General features: G+C 41.1%; 1 protein-coding gene across 1 annotated transcript in view; it reads right to left on the reverse strand.

Annotated features, from left to right (window-relative positions):
- Window positions 1-22,383, reverse strand: part of LOC111873024 — a 72,146-nt gene that overhangs the window by 32,750 nt on the left and 17,013 nt on the right. Inside the window, exons 3-9 of the mRNA XM_033754925.1 lie at window positions 11,110-11,242; window positions 9,298-9,407; window positions 8,093-8,245; window positions 5,999-6,137; window positions 4,668-4,891; window positions 3,211-3,368; window positions 992-1,269 (exon numbers count right to left, since the gene is read on the reverse strand). Of these exons, the coding sequence (XP_033610816.1) occupies window positions 992-1,269; window positions 3,211-3,368; window positions 4,668-4,891; window positions 5,999-6,137; window positions 8,093-8,245; window positions 9,298-9,407; window positions 11,110-11,242 (1,195 nt within the window). The remainder of the gene's footprint in view (window positions 1-991; window positions 1,270-3,210; window positions 3,369-4,667; window positions 4,892-5,998; window positions 6,138-8,092; window positions 8,246-9,297; window positions 9,408-11,109; window positions 11,243-22,383) is intronic.

The following is a 22,383-nucleotide window of genomic DNA, read 5'->3' on the forward strand; positions in this document are numbered from 1 at the left end:
GGGATAGCAGAATCAGAAGGTCTGTTACTAGGTTATGGCACAGTAAATACCATGTCAGTGTAGCAACAGTTATGCACACAACAGAGGAATTGTGGGAAGTGGTGTTCGCTGATGGGTCTGTGCAGATGCTACATCTGGAGAAATGGAACACAGCTACTACAAATTCATGAGAATGAACATGCTTGCAGTACAGAACAAGACAGAAAATATAATGTGTTCAGCTATCAAGGAAACTGGGGGAGCGGCGTGGGTCGGATACAACATTTCTCACAGATTGCTGCTATAACTGCCGATAGTGGAATGAGTCATCAGCGCTGATAAACGTGCACACGCTCACTAGCGAGAGTGTAGTCGTGTCGCTCATTCCCTCACATCAGTTTCTGTACATTCACACATTTATAGAAATACTGTAAAAATATAACAAACTTACCATGCTTCATAACAGGTGTTGGAAGTGACCCCCTTCTGCTTGCAAACATGTCTCGCATCGCATAAATAAATAACTGTGTGCAAGTGCCAATCCAGCAAAGTGATGGGTTGTTGCCACTGTATATGCTGACAAGATATTCTGTCATTCAAAATGCAGAAAAGCTTTGGGTGTAACTGGCTGAGATGCAGAAGAGTCAAAACATACTCTAAATGTTTTACCCCTCTCCTCTTCCACTTCCATTTTGAAAACAGTTAAGTTCAAAATCTAGTTCTGAGGAAAAATGGCTGGCCCAGAATGTAAAACTCAAGTACATGAGTATGGCAGTGAATGCATTACAACCCATTCTAACACTTCTCCCCATTTACACTCACATCTAGAAGTGGTATCCTGTCTTCACATATCCCAACTAAAATTTTGAATGCATTTCTCTTCTCTCTTTCGTCCCGTCTTCTGTAACTAAGCATGAGATGTAAGTAATAGCAGAAATGGAGTGAACGGTTTGTTCTATTTACAAGCATGAGATTTAGGTGAGATGAAAGAGCATTTTGATAAGTTACCTACGACGCTGATTTAGGAGGGCTGTCTTTGGCTTGTGATGGCTTGGCTTTGGCCTCTTCAGTCTTCTTTTCTTTTGCTGATATACCAGTCGCATTAGCTTCTGCTGTGTAACTGACCCCACCTGCTGTAGGCTTTGTTGGCAGGACTGGCGAATGTAAAGCTTCAACGTTGTGAGAAATTCCATATGGCCGCAGGTGATAGATGAGATACTCAAGTACGTGCATTTGACTTGGAGACACGTAATGGAATGATATGGCAGTATCTGAACAGCACCCCATGCCCTGAAAAAACAGGTACATATTTGTTTATCTATTTATTTACCTACAGTCTAGTTCATGATGATACCATCAGTAACTCAGGCCATGTAGAGAATGGCTGGATAATCAGTCTTCATCTTCATCTTCATCTCCTTCATCTTCTTACTCCTTCTCCCCTTCTTCCACCATGGATTAGGTTATGCCTATTTTCACATTTCCATCCATGAATAGTTAACAAACAATCAATTTGAAAGGATTTGGAAAGAAATGCTACAGGCTAATTTGAGGGACTATCCCAGCATTTGTATCAGGGGACTGAGGAAAACCACATAAAGGTTAAGTCAGGATGAAGTCCTAGCTGAGATGTAAACTGGGCCTCTTCCACACACATTTCAAAAGTGATACTGCACCAGCTAACTTAATCAGTAAAATTATCTCAAAATGTGTCAGGATTCTGTACGTAAATCTAAGGATCCTTGTGAATCACAATTAAAAATGAAACACAGGATGTGGAACCATACTGTCAGGATTTATCTGTAAACCAGTAAAGTCTGCAAAACAGAACAAGGGTCTGCCTGCCTGTCATGACATCGTGGGGCACTTGCAGACAGAATTACAGCCTGAAGCTGAACACACATAATTTCATGAAACTAACCCCCCCCCCTCAAACAACTATAGAAGTGGGAGGAGTTCAAATTCTGAAGTAACTCGTTGGACATTTTATAAATGTGAATCTGCTAAACGATATGTCAGAGAGAAAAAAAATTAAAACGCAATAGTACAAATATACGTTCATAAATGTTTACAGAAAATGTATGCGAACTGACAAATCTCCATTAGTCACTGGGTACTTTGAAATAGGAACATGCAAAACGTATCTTCTAAATCCTGAATGAGAAACAAATTATTTAAATAAGAAATGCTAGCACCTGTTTCTTGAATGGGATCATATAATGGTCTCCATTAGGTTCATGGTAAATAAATGAATAACAAATGCGGTACATATGTCACGAGAATCCCAGAAGGCAGCTAATGCACCAACTATCAACTGAGAAACAGTTACACACTCTAAATATATTCCTTACTATCTGACTTGCATTGGATATGGTAGCCCAGATAAAGCATCGGTAAATGACCAGACCCAGATACAGGAATACATTTCCATGCTTAAATGTAATTATAAAAAGATTTGAAGCTTTCGTGGCAGCTAAGGTTGATAAAATCTTCTTGGACTACCAGTTGTGTCGGTTGGTTGACGGTGACAGGAATGGCCCCCGAAACTTTGGTAACTTTTAACCAAATGACACGGCTAATAGACCAAGAAGATTTTGTCAAATTATAACAATATTCTGTTCTCAGATCTGCCCTGCAACTAGCACATGAAGGTACCTTTTTTGAGGGGAGGAAGGTTATTTTACAATGCTTTCAATAACTAGACTGTAGTGTCAAATGGCAGGATAACTATGGCCTAATCAAGGTATTACTCTAACATTTGCCTGGAAGGATGGCAGAAAACCATGAAAACCTGTCATGATGGTCACTGACCTGGATAACATTCAAATCTAGCAGGGCCTGAACACAAATCTAGATCACTACCATTACACCAAAATGCTCAGTGATGAAGGTACTGTCATGGCATCCCCAAAAGGAAATGAACAAGCATCCAACACAGAAAGACATATTGTTGCCTGAGTACTGGAATGTGGTATGTACACCAACATCAAATTTCAAGAAACTGGGTGTGAAGTTAGGGAATAAACTGCAGCTTAAATGTGATTTACAACAAAACACATTCAGAAACCTAAACATGCAAGCAAGGTAAACCCACAGAAGCATGTGGAGATGGTGGAACACAATACGGAGGACGAGAAAAGTGCATTATCTCATTTTTCCACAAAAGTGGGGGGGGGGGGAACCACTCCAATACTCAGGCAATGATAAACCAGTACCTTAAGGAGTACTTACCAATTCTGATGGATAATAAATAAATTTCCAGTACCAGAAATTTGGGTCTATATGATTAGGGATCAGGTGATGCTCTGGCACAAAAGGAAAGAATCTCCCCCGACCTAAAGCGTCACGAGTGTCCATAGCCTTTACCCCCACATTCTCCAAACACTTTCCTGCAATAAGAACAACATCAAACCTTTAATCCACTAGCTATGGCTTACAGAACACTTTCCTGTACGGTTCAGATGGTCTGAGGACCAGCTAACTATTTCGTCTTCTCAGTTAGCACATAATTCTGGTGGTGATGTTAAGTTTCTGGCTAAATCTCAGTGTATCTCAGCAGCACATGTTTGCAATATTAGTATCCAAGGTTCAACATGGTGGCAGTGAAATGTTTCTTCATTACTTACTTGCTTGCTTACTTACTTACTTACTTACGGAGCTGAGCCCTTCATAGGGAAAAGCCAAATCTGCAGCTACTCAAGAATTTCCCAGCATATTATGGAACCCAAAGTTTCATTACCGTGTTCACAAGAGCCCTCCACTGGTCCCTATCCTGAGCCAGATCAATCCAATCCATACCATCCCATCCTATATATCTAAGATCCATTTTAATATTGTCCACCCACCTACGCCTTGGTCTTCCCAGTGGTTTCTTTCCTTCTGGCTTTCCCACCAATATCCTATATGCATTCCTTTCACCCCATTCGTGCTACATGCCCTACCCACCTCATCCTCCTTGACTTGATCATTCTAAATGTTTTCTCATTAAATGCTAATATTTCCCAAATAAGTCCCAGCCCCATTACATTCTTCTGTGCCTGAAAACCACAACCCCAGTGGGTAACTCATAAGCATTAACACAATGGGCACAGATTCCAGTCTCTAGCTACAGTCTCTACTATTTCACCCTCACACATTATAGCTCTTTAGCCACACTCTGGTATCATGGTTTTACTGAACATTCACACTACGAAAATAAAAGTTCTCAAGAGACAACTTCGTAGAATAAGCATAATAGCAGTCTACATGTAATTTTCTTGGCAAAAGTCAGCATGGTAATACTGACAATACAGAAACACTGCTGCCTATCACTGCCATTTTCTGGGCCGAACTAACTCAGATTAGTTCTGAATTTTGATCTTCACTGAAACAACAAGTTGACAAATACTGCCCTGCTTAGACTAATTACACATAGGGTGGCACAAAAGCAGCACCATAATATAACTCTAGCATTATATTATTGTAAAGCATTCACAGAACTGTTCAAACTGGTGACCACCATGGTGGATACAGTTCACATCTTTCACAGGCACTCTGGTAAAGGTAACGATGCTGCTTTGCAACCCCAGAAACTTGCAACCTGACTTGAAACTGGAGTGCCACTTTTGTGTCACACTGTACTTTAGACAAACTTATAAATTCTCTGTTCACAGCAACAGTCCAGTGAAGAGTAAGGAAACATTACTCACCCATCTCCACATCTTCTGCCCCACCGTGATCTTGTCGGCATTTGGTTTTATCTGGAACTGCCCGCTCAATGAATCGCTTCAGTGCTTCACGGCTGAGAACATAACCAGCTCCCCCACTCATGTAACCCTGTTTCACGTAAGGCTTAAACCGGCAGCCGAAGTACATAGGGTCAGAGGTGTTATATGGTGATAGCATGTAGCGGAGGTTTTCAACTATTGCATATCTGAGGAACACAATATCACTGTGCGTTAGACAAAACAGAAAACAAGTTCATTTTGGTGAAGATTACTGTCTTCTGGTAGAAAATGGAGGCATGGAGACATTGTGTTCCTCCAAAATTATGGCAATTATCTACAAAACTACATTGGGTCACATGCCAGAAGATAACAATCTACACAGTCACTGACATAAGAGAGTCAAATCTTATAAAGATATTTCAGTCTAGACCAAAGTGGAGATGGAGGCACAACAATCTTCTGCAAGGTAAGAAATTACTTCCGAAACAATATGGTGCTTGAATCTGAAAGACTCAACAATTATTACCTTTAAGGAAGTTCATCACACTAAAGTCATGTGCACAGGCTCAGTTTGGCTAGCCTAGTGCCACACCTGTCAATACATACACCATTACCCCTAAGTCAAAATGTGACTCTCAGTGCAGCAGCAGTAGCAGATCTAACTCCCTTAATTCCATGTAAGTAACCAGTACCACCACAAAATCCTCTAAATATATAAATACACTTGGGGGCTTGTTCAGTGAAACCCATTTGGGGACTGTTCTAGTCGACAAGACTGGAGGCCATTAAAATTAATCCCCATGGTCATGGAGATGGCATCTTATGGTGCATCAGCCAGTGTGTCCCCTCCACAACAGAAACTCTGATCTGATGCTGCACCAACACACCTGTGCAGCCTTAATGACTCTGCTGATTCAAATAAATACTTTACTGTTTTCTTCAGGGGGCCAAACATGGCCGAACACACACGTGGGTTCCATTGAAACCAACTTCACAGACATAAACAACGCACCTTACCAATAACGTAAATATGTGATGAAGTTCAAGTACTACTGCAAATCAATTTCTTTTTTCACCATCGCAGTACTTTCTTATATATGCTATGTACATGAGAAAGTAAAAATGATGATAACTATGTAAATGCCTGGTGATAGGAACTTCTTTACTGCCATCCGAGACATCCAAATTTGTCAGGCCAAGACAAGAATCACCAAACATGATACCCTGAGACAACAACATGCCATCCAACCAAACAGTACTGTCGTGTACAAATAATTTCATACGCCTGTTATTATATCCTACTGTTCACTTACGTGTCATCGTCTGCCTTGTAGAACCAATCTGCTTCATGTAAATGGTGCTTGTACACATACAGGAAAGCTTCTTTGGTTTTGCTCCACAGGTAATCTCTGCCCTCCAGCACAGGCAGCTTCACAGATGGTAGTGATGTGTCTGTACAACACGTTTCTACTTCTTAGAGAGGCCACTATCCAATGCAACCTACATTTGAACTCTCGTTAAGAAGGTAGAGGTAAGGAAAAAGGGTAAAAGGGTAAAGTTGTCCCTGTGCTCAACTAATTAAGCACTATGCCATGAAGGCATATAGGGGAGTAGGTGTATAGATCCACATTTTCTTCACCTCAGCACTAATTTGAGGTGAGTGGTCAACTTCATGGCCTGGCCGCTTTACCCCTGGTACCTACTGGATAGGAGGCTGGGTGGGCCCCACAGCCATTCTGGATGATTAGGAGAAGAGAAATTTGTTATCCTACTAGAACTAAAACTCCGACCCTTCAGCCATCCAGCCCATAGCCAGTCGCTATACTGACTGAGCTATCCTGGCTCCCAAGGAAAAGGGGTAAGGCTGAGTACACTTTATCTCAAACATCTGCTAGGGTATGCCTTAACTTGACTATGCACTCTTATGCAAGAAGACTCCTGTCTTCAATGATACCTCCTGTATCGTGATTTTGGTTTCCACTGCACATTGCAAATGACGTGCAGAAACTTTCTAATGACAACGTAACGCTCTATGTCACTGCCTAAGAATGACAAATTCTCAAAGATGTTTTAGGCAGACTAAAGGACAAAACCTTCCAAGTGTTACCTACTTCTAGTGAAAGACACCCATTTCCAAAACATAGACGTTATGTAATACTACAGAAGTGTTTAACAGACTAAGGTCCCTTCATGCATGAACATACAGCTCACACCAGACTACTGAAGTAACATATCTGCCACCTTTGGCGGACTGCCTTTCTCACATTAAGACACAACTGCTTATGTCTAACACATTACGCAACAAATATCTGTCTCTCACATCACATCAATTTAAAAAAAGACTGTCATTCTCCTACAGAACATTCTGGGAAGCAAGTCTACTGGTTGATTCTGATGCATATTGGTGGGTACAGTAGACCACAACAGACAGCAGCACTATTTCTTACCCAAACCACAGTGGCTATCAATGGAAGTACTGTAAATAGTAAAAGAGACATGGGACACTGGATTTGAGATTCTCACAGCAGTGATTACAAGGAGCAGTTTCATGTGGAATACAACGGCTGTGTAGAGTGCTCAAAGTCAACTGAAATCTCAGAGGAACATACTATGATGGATTTGCTCAAAGTGTTTCTAGGCAATGGCTCAGTAAACGCATTCCAAAGCGCAACAATGGAAGATGTGTCTCAGCGGACGAATGTTATAGCTCATTCCCAGTCAACAATCAGTGCACCAATGAACTCACTGGCTAGGAATCTTAGTGCGTGTGCAACGCTGAACTGTAAATTGTGTAAATCAGCAGTAGCACTGTAATAAGTTGTAACTGACATGCCAATAAATCATATCATCCAAACTAGAACCCATTATTTTAGTCACGTGTACCCCCACACACATAAGATTTTGGTATCAGAAGTTCATGGTTTGGATCACAGTGGATTCATCAGCAGTGATTATGATTATAAATATGTGACAATTTCGTGTCAGTAGTCACGCAGCCATGAACTTGTGACAACTGAAAACTGCAAAAGAAGTTATATTGCATTGGACTGAGGACTGAATTGGGTAGTCATACCACGAAAACTGAATAAATGAGGCAACAAATAAGAGAAATGCTGGCCGCTCCACCCACTATACAGAGGTGGAGCCACTGTGGCCTGCGGGGTGAAAGGGAAGAGGACCTAAAAGCCTGGCAAGACAAGTTTGATGCCGATAATGCAAAGATATAAATTCTTTTCGGGTAAACTATGAGAACCACTGCATCAAGTCTTTACGTGACTGTGAAAGGGGCAGGGCATATTGCCCCTTTTCTGTATATCCCACACAAACCTAAAAATGGGAGGGTAAGCTGTTGGTGAGAAACCTGCACATGGAAAAGCTAACTGTGGCTACACATGTGATGGACTTACCGTTCTCCGAACTCATGAACAGCAGAATGTTGCACCGGGGTCCCCAAGTAGCCTTGACATGTACAGCCTTCTTCGCGTGGTTTTTAGGATTTGTCATTATCCAGCAGAGAACCCGCACCTTCTTCGCCAGTTTCTTAGCCTCGACATCCTCTCCTAGACGAACATGAAAATACCTTGATGAAGGCAGCAAATTCCTTCAAACAGTAAATCCCATCTACCAAATAGGCCCATGTGCAGCCAAAACATGTTGTAAAGTGAGAAAAAACACATACAAAACTAGAGACGTTTTAATAATTTGATGATCACTTTTAGTGTATAAGTTATACTTTTAGTGTCTTAATGATATCTTATGATTTTAACAACATCATAAAGTATTAAAGTGGTACTTTTAGTGAGAAATGTATTTTAGATGTCATTTATATTTAAAGAAAAATATTGTTGCATTATTGACAGATGCTTTAAAAATATGGATAATGCCTTAATGCAATGGGATGCTGAAATATAATAAAAATACAATATTATACACTTAAATATTGGGAACACGGCGTAGAGTAGTGGTTAAGGCACTATGCTACAAGTGGGAAGGTCGCAGGTTCAAATACCGATGAGGTCATTGGATTTTTTCAGTTGATCTAATCCTTCCGGCCGCACTATGGCCCTGGGGTTCACTCAGCCTCTAACAGAAATTAAACAAATAATTTTCCTGGGGAAGTAAAGCGCGGCCGGCGCGTAAGGCTGACAACCTTACCGCCATCTTTGAGCTGATTGTCTAGATAATGTGGGAGCCTCAACGTCTCACAACCCTATGGGCCTTCACGGCCTGGTATATGGATAGCTTTACTTTTTTTTTTTACACCTAAAATATCTTTGAGGCTGCAGCAGCATCAGGCAATGACGTAGACTGTAACATCACTGTTCGAAAGTTAGTAGATTCTATTTCCAACATATGATGCGAACCCAGATCACCATAAGGAAATCTCACTGAACACACTGCGGACTTTTCTTTTGTAAGGCTTGACCTCAAAGACGTTTTAGGCAAAGTATGCATGAGATCACATCACAGAAGACTGTATAACTCTCTCATCATTTTGCAAATTTCTCTTAAAGCAGCAGTGGCATAAAAATAATCTGTTGTTGCACATTTCTTTTTTTCTGGAGAAATTCCTCCCCATGACATTCTCAAATCCTCACATGCTCCTACTGACCTCTATGATAAAACTCATCATGACCATGGCTTCCCATCTCCCTGATGTCTGGTCCTTGGATGTATTCCCTGTCACTGTGGTGATGTCGGTCCAGAAAGCTGTTTTCTGTCCTGCAACCAATAGGCCTGCATTAACACAGTCACACCCAGATGTACCAGGCTTACGCAGTCGCTGCGCCCCAACCATTTTGCAAAAATTATGACTGAGTCTTACACATGCTACTTTAGAACCGAAGGTCTTCTGGAATGACAGATTTCAGAGGAAATTACTGCCTCCATCTTCAGGGTGTAAGAGTAAGCCAAGCAAGAAGCAAGCACAGTTCTCTGTTGCTTCGCTTGCCTTACTCTTTCATCCTGAAGATGGAGGTGCTACATTCCTCTCAAACACTGGTACACTTCTACCAAGCTATGCCATTTAACATCCCAGATAATCTGGCATTCTGTACTGGTGGTGGAGTGGGGGAAGAAACATCTCCATGGTACAAGGAACATGGTTTAACTAATTGTGACCAGTCTGTGCTGTGTCAGAACGAAACGTTACAGTCCCTGGCACTGCCACACCACACACCTTACCTATGAGCTAGGGGAACTCAGAAAGCAACAAGGCACAGGCAGTATGACCTGAGTACAATTCCTGGCAAGGGCAGGAATTTTTATCTTTGGCTCCATAACCAGACCAGTTCTGGGACCCACCAAGCTCACAGTCAAGGAGTACCAGGATTTGTTTCCACTGCAGCTTGAAAGCAACTACTTGGCTCAGTCTAGTGATGAGTTTAATAATGCAAGAAGCTTCAGCTCTGCACTCTCCATACACAGTGATGGCTTCATGATGAGGAGCAGAAAGTATTCAAGACTGACAAGCAGGTGATTTCTCAAAAACTGACAACTTTAAAATAAGATTCATTTTGAGATTTTAACTGTTGTGTTCTCTGTTGCACTTTCCACCATGGGACGAACACTTTAAGCCATGAGAACACAATACAAAGTTTGAGGTTACTTCCAGAGCTGGATATGTCCTATGACTCCTTTCTGGCTCTCCCATAAAATTATGTTACAGAGTTAGCAAGTTTTGGAAACCAGACTAATGCTTGTGCCACGTGTTAACTTAACCCAGCCAAGATTCAAACCAGAGCTCCATGGAGACAGGTCTATAGCAACACTGTCTTCCTTATTTATTTATCCTATTAAGAATACAATTAGTAGCTGAGACTATATAGCATCAAATGGTATAATGACTAGAATACACGTTACTGAGGCCTAATTTGTGTTACTATCTTGGCATTTCACTGGATGGTCTGAGGAAAACCATGAGAAATCAACCAGGACAGCAAGTCACCAAACCGAGATTTGAACCCAGGAGTCCTATGTGAAGAGTTCTATCTTCTGGTTTATAACACCATGTAGTCCGTTGGAAGTCAACTGACATTTCGAGGGAACATGTTACCTCCATCTTCAGGGTCAAATAATAAGGCAAGCAAGAAACCAACATGAAGCAGGTTGCAAGCAGATGATGATTTCTGGCTTGGCCTATTCTTTGACCCTGACGATGGAGGTGACATGTTCCTCTGAAATGTCAGCTGACTTTCAACAGACTACATCTCTTCTATAGCCACCACTCTCAAAACTTCATATCTTGCGGGTGTCTTTGACGGTCTGACCATGATGTTCAGTCCAGTCTTCTCAGCGACCATGAGAGGGCCTGCGTTCTATTTGTGGCAGTAAGCATGATTCTCACCAGTGGAACTCTCAAGTCATTCACCTGCATAACTGAGATCATAGCATCTGAAATTTTTCATCAGCATTACCACCATACCTGGCTGGGAAAAATGAGAATTCCTCCAAGGAACGAGTTGTTGCCATCAGGATGTATGCAAAGCTGAAGCCAAATAAGATTCCAATTGCCAGGGTCAAGATGAATGTTTTCCCCACTGCTGGCTTGAACAGGCCTGAAATATAAAGACACAGTTACTACACATACTGCGTAATTTAACATTCAAAAGCTCTGCACTCTGACACAGTAAATTTACGAGGACCATAAGATTTTCACAAACAACCAGCATAACCCAGTGTTTTCTGTGAGGTAGGAACTGAATTTTTAAATACAGTTTTGGTGAATTCATGCATCACATGGTTAACAAACTTGAAAGTACTGAATGTTCAATGGTAGCCTCAAATCTTATTGTTCCAGGTCCAACATAACGAACATACTAATACCATTATGGCCCACAAAACATGCTCTCAGCTGTCTCAGTATGTACTCTTCAGGCAAGAGTGAGTGGTGTCGAGACCAAGCACAGACCACTGGCACAACAAAAGGCAGAGTCACACCATCAGTCATCACTAACCATGTTATTTGCTGTTGGTCCTTCCTTACATCGTCACACAGGACACCAATGACACCACCCTCTCTTCCAACAGATGCTATACACTGGTACAGTCAAGAGCATATTCTGTAGGTAGGCATTCATTGCAACAATCCCTGATGATGACAGTTCAGAGGGTCTCCAAAGCACCGAATACTAACACCATATCAATGTGGATGATCACTTAAGATGATTTCACCGCAGCTTCAAATCATATGAAGCTCTATTATATTCAAACACTGCAGAGAAATCAAATGTTACAATGGTAGGGCCACGTAGAAAGGAAGAAGATAAAAAGTTGGAACTAACTAAACCTCTAGAATCTAGATAATGGGAAGCCAGCCCAATCACTAGCCATATCACACACCATTACATAAACCATTCCCTGTTGTTGCGCAGCCTGAACGTGCAATGTGTAACGCAAAGTAACAAACATGAAACTGAATGATGATGATGATGATGATGATGCCGGCTCCCCCACCACCACTGCACGCTCGTCTGGGTACGGAAAAAATAATTACTGACTTGATAACACACCATTGAACACAATGCTGCCAATACCTGTCATACTGACTGCTCACTGGCTCCTGTCACAATGTATACATCCTCTCATCAATGGGGAAAAGGAGAAGAGTTCACTGTCTTTCATATGCTGACTGCAATGTAGTACTGTGTGCCCCCTCTAGTTATGTGTAAATGTGCCTATATCATCCACCTAGGTCTGTCATTTGGAGAAAAGCAGCTAGATTAGATTAGGAAATATCAGTCAAAGCTTTATCAGCTCTCTGACTTTGTAGATTTGACCAGCACAGAGGCAGGAAGCATGTGTTACTTCAACATGTCTTCTAGCTTGCTCTTAGCCAGTTTCACTAAGAACAGATACACCAAACTAACTCTTTTAAAGCGCGCCCACATTACTCGTGCTCGCGTGACTCGCTATGCTCACAAGTAATGTGGACGATATGACAAGTCACGAGACAAGCAAATTTTTAATTTTTAATTTAAAAACTATAGCCAATAAATTAAAATACGACTACAGCCTATACACACTACAAATAAATATACGGATCCTCACGCGCTGAAGCCTGGCGAGCAACTGAAGTAGTGTGGACGAAGATTTATGAGCACAAGTAAAAGCCAGACAAGTCTCCCGACAAGCACAAGCCTGGTGAGCACGAGCATGAGTAATGTGGACGCGCCTTTAAAGCATACTGGTAATTATACTGTCACCTGCTTCACATACAAGAACTCTGTCAGCCCTCCCCCCACACACACACAGACACACACATACACAGAGTGTATTTGTACGTTTCAGGTGATTCTCGCAATAGGCAGTGATTATTTCCCTCTATAGCAGTGTGTTTTTTTGTAATGTATGATCTGAATTATTAAACATTAAAGTCCACTTTCTCAGCTTTATATGTTACATAACATTAAGTGGTATGATGAATGTGAATGACAAACTGAAAAAGATGTGAAATGTCTGTGAACCTGCTGATGGTGGTAACTCAGCATTTTCCTAGACAGACTGAAAAATATGAGAAGAGACCTCACTCAGGATAATTATCGTTTACGTTGAAACTCCCAGATTGTGCAGTCCTAACTAACCACTCAGTCATGGCATGCAGTAGTTCAGATGAAACAAGTTTATTTTGTCAAAAAAGAAAATATAACCTGTGTTCTAGCAGCTGACACAAATGACATCTGAGGCTTCCACAGTGGCCGAGGTCCAAACATTACATAATTGCATTCTGTCTAACCTTAAAGTTTATTCTGTGCTTAAATAAGAACCTCATTATGAAGACTTATAGGAGGGTGATGGCAAAGATACATGCATTCTTAACCTTGCTACTAGATGGAAGTGAGTGGTCAGCTTCATGTCCCAGCCACTTTACCTCTGGTAAAAGAGCCCTTGGTACCCACCAAATAGGACGCTGGGTGGGCTCCAGAGTTGGTCTGGACATCGTGGTGAAGAGAAAACTCTTTTGCCCACTGCCATTCTAAATGCAGTGTAACTAACGCATGTAGAGTAAGGCTCCTCTGCTCTGTGGGCTTCAGGATCAGTTGTGGGCAGAGTGTGGGAAAAAATGTCAAAAAATTGACATATTTTGGTCAGCATAAAAAAGCCTGATCAAAATTTTCTGTGGCCCAGCTGTAAGTCTCACCCCTGCTTGATGCATAGAGATCATTCCTTCCTGTTGTACTGTCTGTCCTAAACACACACAAGCCAAGCATAAGAAAATGGGGAAGAAATTGAATTTAAGAGAGAGATTGCTTATGACTTTATAATTAAACTGGTCTTTGCTTATTTTGCTGTGATTCACAATTTCCTCTGTAACACCAATATTCATAATGGGCCTGCCAAAACTCCAAAAGCCAACCCCAAATGCTGAGTGGGAAAGTGGTTGCCTTCCAAAACGTTTCAGTTGCTACTGGCATATTCTTCTCCAACTCCTGGTTGGAAATGAGCTGTCAGATTTTAATCTCATGTTTCTCTGCTCCAGTAACCATTAAACAGAAGGCTGGATGGGGGCTAGGCCCTGTTGACTGTCACTTAACAGTATTACCACAGTTCACAAAAGCCTAAACTTGGGGAAATCAACCCACTTCTTGTCAGGCCCAACTTCTTGGTTATAGAGAGTAACCGTTTATGTATATGCCCCATTTGTGTTATCAGTACTAACTTCATCCTTATCACTCAACTGCTCACATAGCAGTAGTCCTATTTTAGAACTGAGTTTTGTACATTTATGTCCATTTGCCCTTCACAGAATAAGTTGAGAACCACTGCAACATCGATACAAAAAAAGATCCTGCCATGTAACCCACCACAAAACTTGAAACTTCCTCTCAGCCACAATAATTACACTGGGTTTTTGGTTAAATACCTCTGAAAGCAAAAACTGTCTGTTTTGTGTATATGGATCTCACAGCACAATCTTCTGGTGTGTGAAGTCAAGTCAAGTTGGCAGGTTGCCACACGCTTCTTGCCTGCTGCTTACCATTTACTATTTACATAATCCAGAATTTAAGTGAACCATATTCTGTTCACACATTATGTTCTGTGCTACAACTAAATTTCATAAAAACCTTCTCGTAAGTTTTGGAGGTGGAATAAAGCCAGATGGTTGTGACCTCACCTTTATGCATTCACTTCATGCATTTCAATCTAATAATGCATAGAAATGATGCCATGTTATATTTATGGCTTTCAGTTCTGGTGTAGGGTTGTACGAGTATTTCTTAAATCTGAAATGGGTCTACCAAGAAACACTACTGAACTACAGCACATTGAGTAAACCGAATGATGAATCAGGGATTGATTCCTGGTAGAGGGGAGAGATTTTTCTCATCTCCACAGTGTCAAGACCGCCTCTGGAGCCCATCCAGCTACCTACCCAATTGGTATGGGCGCTCCTTCCCCAGGGCTAAAGTGGCTGGGGCTTAAAACTGACCACTCACCTCTGTCTAGTGCCAAGGTTAGGAATGCATGGAGCTACACGTCCATTCCCCATGTTTTCAAAGTGCTGTGCTTAATTAATTAAGCACATTTCACTTTTAGACTGTGTCAGCCTATCATTATTATTGATGAGCAATAGGTGGGCAACAGTGTCTCCAGCACAGGAAAACATAACATATTTCACCCGTTATATTATTTCTTATTTAATGTGGTAAAAATCGGATTCACATTGTGGTCTTCTGGGTTGTGACACTGTGCAGTCTTGTAGTGGGATGCCAAATATTTCAAGGAACCTACTGCTTACATCTACAGGGCAGAAGTGGATGTTTTCAAAGTTCCATCACCATACTACTTCACAGTGTTCACAATGGCATGTAGATCTGACACTGAAAGTTAATATCAGCTGAAACGAGTTTCATGAAATGGACACCAGGTTATATTCTTTTGAGCCCTTAAAATAAATGAAAGAAAATATGTAAGAATCACAGACTGTCAAAGAAAAATTACGGCTTTAATACCACAAAATAAATTGGAAAGACCAAGTCAGAGATAAATGAGTTAGAGAGGAACTAAATTTATTTCATTTCAATAATAAAGTTAACAATAATACAAATAACTGGACATGCCGTATGCAAAGAATGGAACCTCCTTGTATACCTAGACAAAATAACAGAGCCATGGTTTGACAAAGGATGCTCAGAACTATAAAACCAAAGGACACAAGCCAAGCTACAATGGTTACAAGATCCAAGTCAAATAAATGGGGATAATCTGAACAATATAAGAAGTGAAGCTAGTACACATTTCAGGAGCAAAAAGAGGGAATATCTGAAAGACAAAATCCATGAGCTTGCGACACACAGTAAGAACAAAAACATCAGAGTCTTATATACAGGCATAAACAAATTTAAGAAGGGTTACCAACCTAGAACTAAGGTGGTAAAGGATGAGAATGGTTATCTGCTTGCAGATTTCCACAATATTTGAATAGGTGAAAGAACTGCTTTCAGTTATTGAATGTACATAGTGTCAGTGATGTTACACAGAGCTGCTAGTATCTGATCCTAGTCCTTTTGAAGTTGAAACAGCTACTGCAAAGCTGAAGGAGTACAAATCGCCAGGTGCTAATGCAATTCTGGCAAAACTGATTTAAATAGGGATAGAAACAGTATGTTCTGAGATCCATAAACTTACTGATTCTATTTGGAATTAGGAAGAACCGCCTGAGCAGGGCAAAGAGTCAATTATTTTACCAGTTTACAAAAAGGGTGATAAAAATATCATTCCCGGAACCCAGAAATTATTATATGATAAGCAGACACACTGTAACAAATCCATCCATCCACGCCAAATATTGTGACCTACCAAGTGTCGTTACAATCAATCCAGGAATCCATAAATTACTAGATGATAACAGTGTCATACATCTATCCATCCTTTCAGAACTCAAGGACCTATGAAAAGTCATGAGGATCAGTAGAGGAATCCAGAAATGATTTAATGATAAGCAGACACAAAACAACACACCCACCCGTCATAACAGAACACAAATAAACTGTAGTTTTTCCCCCCTATAAGGCATTTCTTTCAATAACGAACCACACAAGAAAAGTAAGAATACTTCAAATCACTGACCACTGCACATATAACCACACATCATGAAGTACTATATCTCCTATGCACAAAAGCTATTTATGGAAATGTGACTATTGTATATGCATTCACGATCAGAAAGTCTAATGAACAGGCTACCAAAAATTAGTTACAATGCATAATGAAAGATAGCAGCACTTGACAGAAGACCTACAACCAAACATACATAAGTGCAAGTGCCAACGAAAACTCAGAGATATTCAGTCAACATGTGCATTCCATTTAACCCACTTCCACTTGTCAAATAGTCCAGTAAACAACTCTTAGAAAGCAGAATCTCTTGTAAAATTAAGTTATATTTTTTGCATACATTGAGGTATAACAATATTGTACTACATCAGGTTAAAGTTGTGTCCCAAAAACTTAAGGAGAAACTCAAGAAAAAAATCCAATCACACCACAACACAAAATATGCTCCCTGACTGGGTAATTACCCATTTAAACTGCCACAGATGTTAAGAAATGGTTAACACTTTGTGACACACACTGCAGAACATGTGAATTACTCACTGCAGCCTCACTCTGTGTCCTGAAGGTCACAGAGGTAGCCTTCTGACACTTCGCTACTAAACAGAAAGGACAAGTGTACTCAAATTTGTATTCAATGAGATCTTTGAGATCCTGGTCAGAGCTAAGCAGAAGTACAGCTCCCACACTGCAGTAACAGGGGATACTATTCACAGAGTGAATGAACAGTAGTTTTTAGCATTGCATAAAGCCATAAACAATTCTTTCCTTGAATTTAATTAAAAATATATTCTGTGTTTCAATTAAAAAAAATAACTTCCTTTACTCTGTGACCAGCAAAGTATTGGGATAGAGGTAAAGAAAGCCTCCAACTCAATGACTGAAGATCTGATAACATGCTGCCTTAGGGGGCTGTAATGAGTATGGAGCAATGGTGGAAGGGTTTTATTTTCTTAAGCATTATACATTATTAGAGAAACAATTCACTGAAATTAAGCTTAACTCAAGAAGTTTCTGATAGTAAATTTCCACATGTGTTCCTTCTGCAGCATAACAGATATCTAGTTGATATCTGACTTGTGTCTATCAGTGAAGTCACTGTTATCACAGCTGCAACAGATAGTTACAAACATAATGAAGTAGCTTTTCTACCCCCTAAAATGAGGGTAGCAGGAGGTTACTCCAAAACGTTGGCAACCACTTACCAGATGGCATAGCACCGTTATGCAGGTGACTGCAGTTTTAACTTGCAACTGAGATTCTTCCCCCAAAGCTGATCATGACGTATATGAATAAATTACAAAATTTGTCATTATTTAATATCCTTCACTTGTCACATATTTCATTTACGTTATGATAAAACATTTTCTTTAGAACTTTGTAGTTAGTGTAGTCCACATGGCGACTGACTCCATTCCATTACAATACAATATTATTAGCAAAATAAGTTTTTCCAATGAAAAGTACTATACTGTAGCATGTGACATCATGTAGTGCAGTGAAGTCCCCTAACATGTCAGAGGATCGTACTGCCCCCGTCTTAGGTGGTATATTCTTCTTAAATGTCAGTGAGCTTCTGCTGGAATACATGGTGTTACTTCCCAAAAGATAACACTCTTCATAGTCACCACTGTGAGGACCACAAACTCCATGTAGATGTCCAGTGTTTCATCACTAATACCTCGAAAGAAATGTCAACCTCAAGAGTCTACTGATAAAGAAAACCTTGTGTAAGTTTCCATGCCCATTTCCCATATGCCACATACATTAAATGGCATTCCAGTACATGTGATACATTCTGTGTTATGTGACCAATTAGCATTAAGTTTCACAAACATTCTCTTCCTCGCAACCTGTCGTTCCATTTAAGACCTAGGACACGGAGCTGTACGGCAAAGTGAAAGGACTTACCCAGAACCATGCCTCTGATTACATACGCTTCTTCATACACAAGCCTCTCTTGACACGGAAATGTCAGTATCATTTCCTGATAACACAGTGTAGGAGGAAGTGTGAAACAAGTTTCCGTAGCCTTGCATTTTTGAAGCAGAAAGCATGCTTCTAACAGCAGTGTGAAATGAAAAGCTAGTTGAGAATAGTGTTCAAGTTGTTTTCAAGTTTGTTGTGGCAGTGACGAATGTCTTGTTATATAGCACCTTAGTAACTGCGGTACTTATGACTGATAACATTAGTGCATGTATGAAGGTGCCTAACCTAGAGGTTCCCTAACTCATTTAGTCTGAGGCCCCTTCATGTGAATAACAACATTTGAGGCCTCCCAACCTACAAAGTGACTTAAAACGGAATTAAACCATTTAATAAGTAAATGCCAGTAAAGCTTAATGATGTCTGTGAAGTACTTTATCTATTATAATGTTTGTTTGTAACTGAATGTGCTCTTTCAGGATTAAAAAAATTCAGCATATGTCATCAACAATTTTCTTGCTGACCGCTGAAAAGCCTCACAGGTACCTGAGGCCTGATATTATCCATAAAAATGATGCTACTACAGTCACTACTGTGATTTCTACTATAGGCTGGATGGCCAGGGTTTGATTTCCATTAGGGGCAATGGTTTTCTATTCTCCCTAGCGTCCAGACTGGCTCTGAGGCTCACCCAGCCTTCTAACCAATGGGTATCACAGGCTTCTCCAAGGAGGTAAGGCGGCCGTGGCATGATGCTCACTTTCATCCAGTGCTGAGGTCAAGAATTGTGAAACTATACCTCCACTTCCCCATATTTCTTTATCATATATTGTTTAATTAAGCAGAGGGACAACTTTACCTTTGCCTTACGGTTACCACCACCACCACCACCACCACCACCACCACTGCTGCTGCTGCCATTCCTTCTGAGCTGTTACACTTTTGACCTACATCATAGATGAGCCCTCAGGAGTAGCGTTTTCAAAGTCTGGGCCAATGTGTCCTATAACATTTGTTCTGAACACCAAACACCTTCCTTAACAAACCTGTGGAATGCCATCTCAGTAGAAGGCAAACATTTTGTTTATCATCATCATTAGTAGCAGCAGTGGCACTGTCACCATCCAGTCACAGCACTATACTAGGTAGAGATGCCATACAGTGTGGTACATACACACTGACATTTCAGTGAAAACTGCTACCTCCATCTACAGGGTTGAAGCTGCTGGTAGCAGGTTCCTCTGAAATTTTGACGATCATCCACCAGTTTACATGATGTCACATACACAGAAGACTGTAATCTCAATATTCACTGCCATGACTTTCATAAAACTATACTAACATTTATGGCGATGTCACAACATGTCAGTCCTGCAATATTCTGCAGCTGTTTCTTTTGTACGTTTTTTCATTATGCTCTCAATGGCTAGAATGTACGGTGTTGAATGGTGTGATGACAGATGAATGATAAATAGTGAAGGATCTGTTAGGAAATGGTCATGGTTCAGATCGAGGAACTATGCCGGCATTAGCCTAGAGTGACTGAGGAAAACCACAAAATCCCAAGTAGGGATAGCTGGGGTCCCACCTGAGATTTGGGCAAAGCAGTCAGTAGTATCCAACTTAACTGGAGTAAGATGTGGCAAGTTTAAAGGTACAATCTCAATATTAGAATGAGGGATGAAATGCAAACCTTAGTCACCCTAATGAGACTAATTTCTGTCTCTTGGTTTATACGGCAGCTGTACCAAAAGCAAATCTTCTTTAATGTTTATCATGAGCTGACTGAAGGTACTGTAACCTCATTACACGAGGTACTGTCACAGGTGTCAATGAATGGCGTAAGTCACAATTAAACAGTCACTTAGCAAGAACCTGTGAAAACCGAATGACTCTGCAGTCGGGGACATAAAGCATACAAGAACCACTTCTAAACATACCGGACCTGCGGTTCTCTCAGTCATGAAGAGTTATCAATTTCTGGGATGTGACGCTGTGTGGTGTGGTAGAATTCACAGATGTTTCAGCAAACAAACTGTTTCCATTTTTGGGGTTGAAAAATGTGCTAAATAAACAAAACAGCAGCGAGCCAGGGCTCAAGACCTCACTCGGCTTGCTTAACACATCTTGAACCCTGTAGATGGAAGCAGTATGTTCCTCTGAAACAGCAGTGAACTTCTACCGGACTGCATGGCGTCTCTTCCCAGCCATCAGTCTCATAAGTTGCCCCTGAGCTGGGCACCATGCCATGATGGCATAGAGCAAGATGGCCCCGGCATCAATGCTTCTGGCTTACTCATGTTCCAGCGGTAACTGTTTCGGCCGGAACATGCAACTATCCTGACAGGACTTCAGGGGTTTTTTATTTAATCTCTCAAGGCAAATTCCGGGATAGTACCACAAATTAGGCTATGATGGCTTCCTTCCACATCCTTTCCAATTCATCACTCACTGTCATCCTACCAATCGACGCTATATCATCTAAGATGCTAACAGCTATGTTAAATAAACCGCAGATAAATAAATTAATGTATGGGGGTGTGGCAGTAAAGCTCCATGCATTCCAGGCCTCGGCCATCGTCGATGGTGGGTGATCAGCTACATGTCCAAGACATTTCGGTATTTACTTACTTACTTACTTAAGGAGCTGAGCCCTTCTTGAGGAGAAGCCAAATCTGCAGCTACTCAAGAATTTCCCAGCATTTATGGAACCCGAAGGTTCATTATTGTGTTCACAAAAGCCCTCCACTGGTCCATATCCTGAGCCAGATCAATCCAATCCATACCACAGCATCCTCTCTCTCTAAGATCCATTTTAATAATGTTCACCCACCTACGCCTTGGTCTTCCCAGTGGTCTCTTTCCTTCTGGCTTTCGCACCAATATCCTATATGCATTCCTCATATCCCCCAATCGTGCTACATGCCCTGCCCACTTCATCCTCCTTGACTTCATCATTCTAATTATACTTGGAGACGAGTACAAGTTATGAAGCTCCTCATTATGCAGTTTTCTTCAACCTCCTGTCACTTCATCTCTCTTGGGTCCAAATATTCTCCTCACCAAGACATTTTGGTACCGAGGAAAAATGTCTGGTGACCATTCAACATGAGGATGGATGGGCGCCAGAATGAATTTCGACATGTTGTAAAGAAAAAAATCTTAATACCTCTATCGAAAATAGAACGCCGGACGTGTCGACTCAAGGTTCAACATTAATGAAGTGTAAGCACAGGTCTAATTTCCCTGTAAGGCGGTGGGGCATTTCCAACTCTACTGCTGTGCACACCTACGCAGTGGTGTGTATAAAGGGACCCATAATTTGGGTGGAGCTCACTCTCCACGCCTCTATAAGCTTCATCCTAATTTCGAACCCAGCACAGAACGAGTACTTAAACCCGGCTTCTCCTTGGCGCATGACAGACCTTGGGGGCCCATAAGGTTGCGAGACGTCGAGGCACCCACATTTTCTAGACAATCGGCTCACAGAAGGCGGTGAGGTTGTCAGCCTTAAGCTTCGACCGCCCTTTACTCATGGTACTCATTTCTGTTAGAGGCTGGATTGACCCCAGGGTCATAGTGCGGCTGGAAGGATTAGGTCAACTGAACATTTAAATGACCTGTTACACAGCCAAACCACTGTAATCGTTTCTCTTCTTACTGACAAATCCTGCATCCAAATATTTATCCAAAAATTTAATTCATAATTCTATCCCTT

The sequence above is a fragment of the Cryptotermes secundus genome, unplaced genomic scaffold (genome assembly GCF_002891405.2).
Source record: "Cryptotermes secundus unplaced genomic scaffold, Csec_1.0 scaffold2733, whole genome shotgun sequence".
Taxonomy (NCBI): domain Eukaryota; kingdom Metazoa; phylum Arthropoda; class Insecta; order Blattodea; family Kalotermitidae; genus Cryptotermes; species Cryptotermes secundus.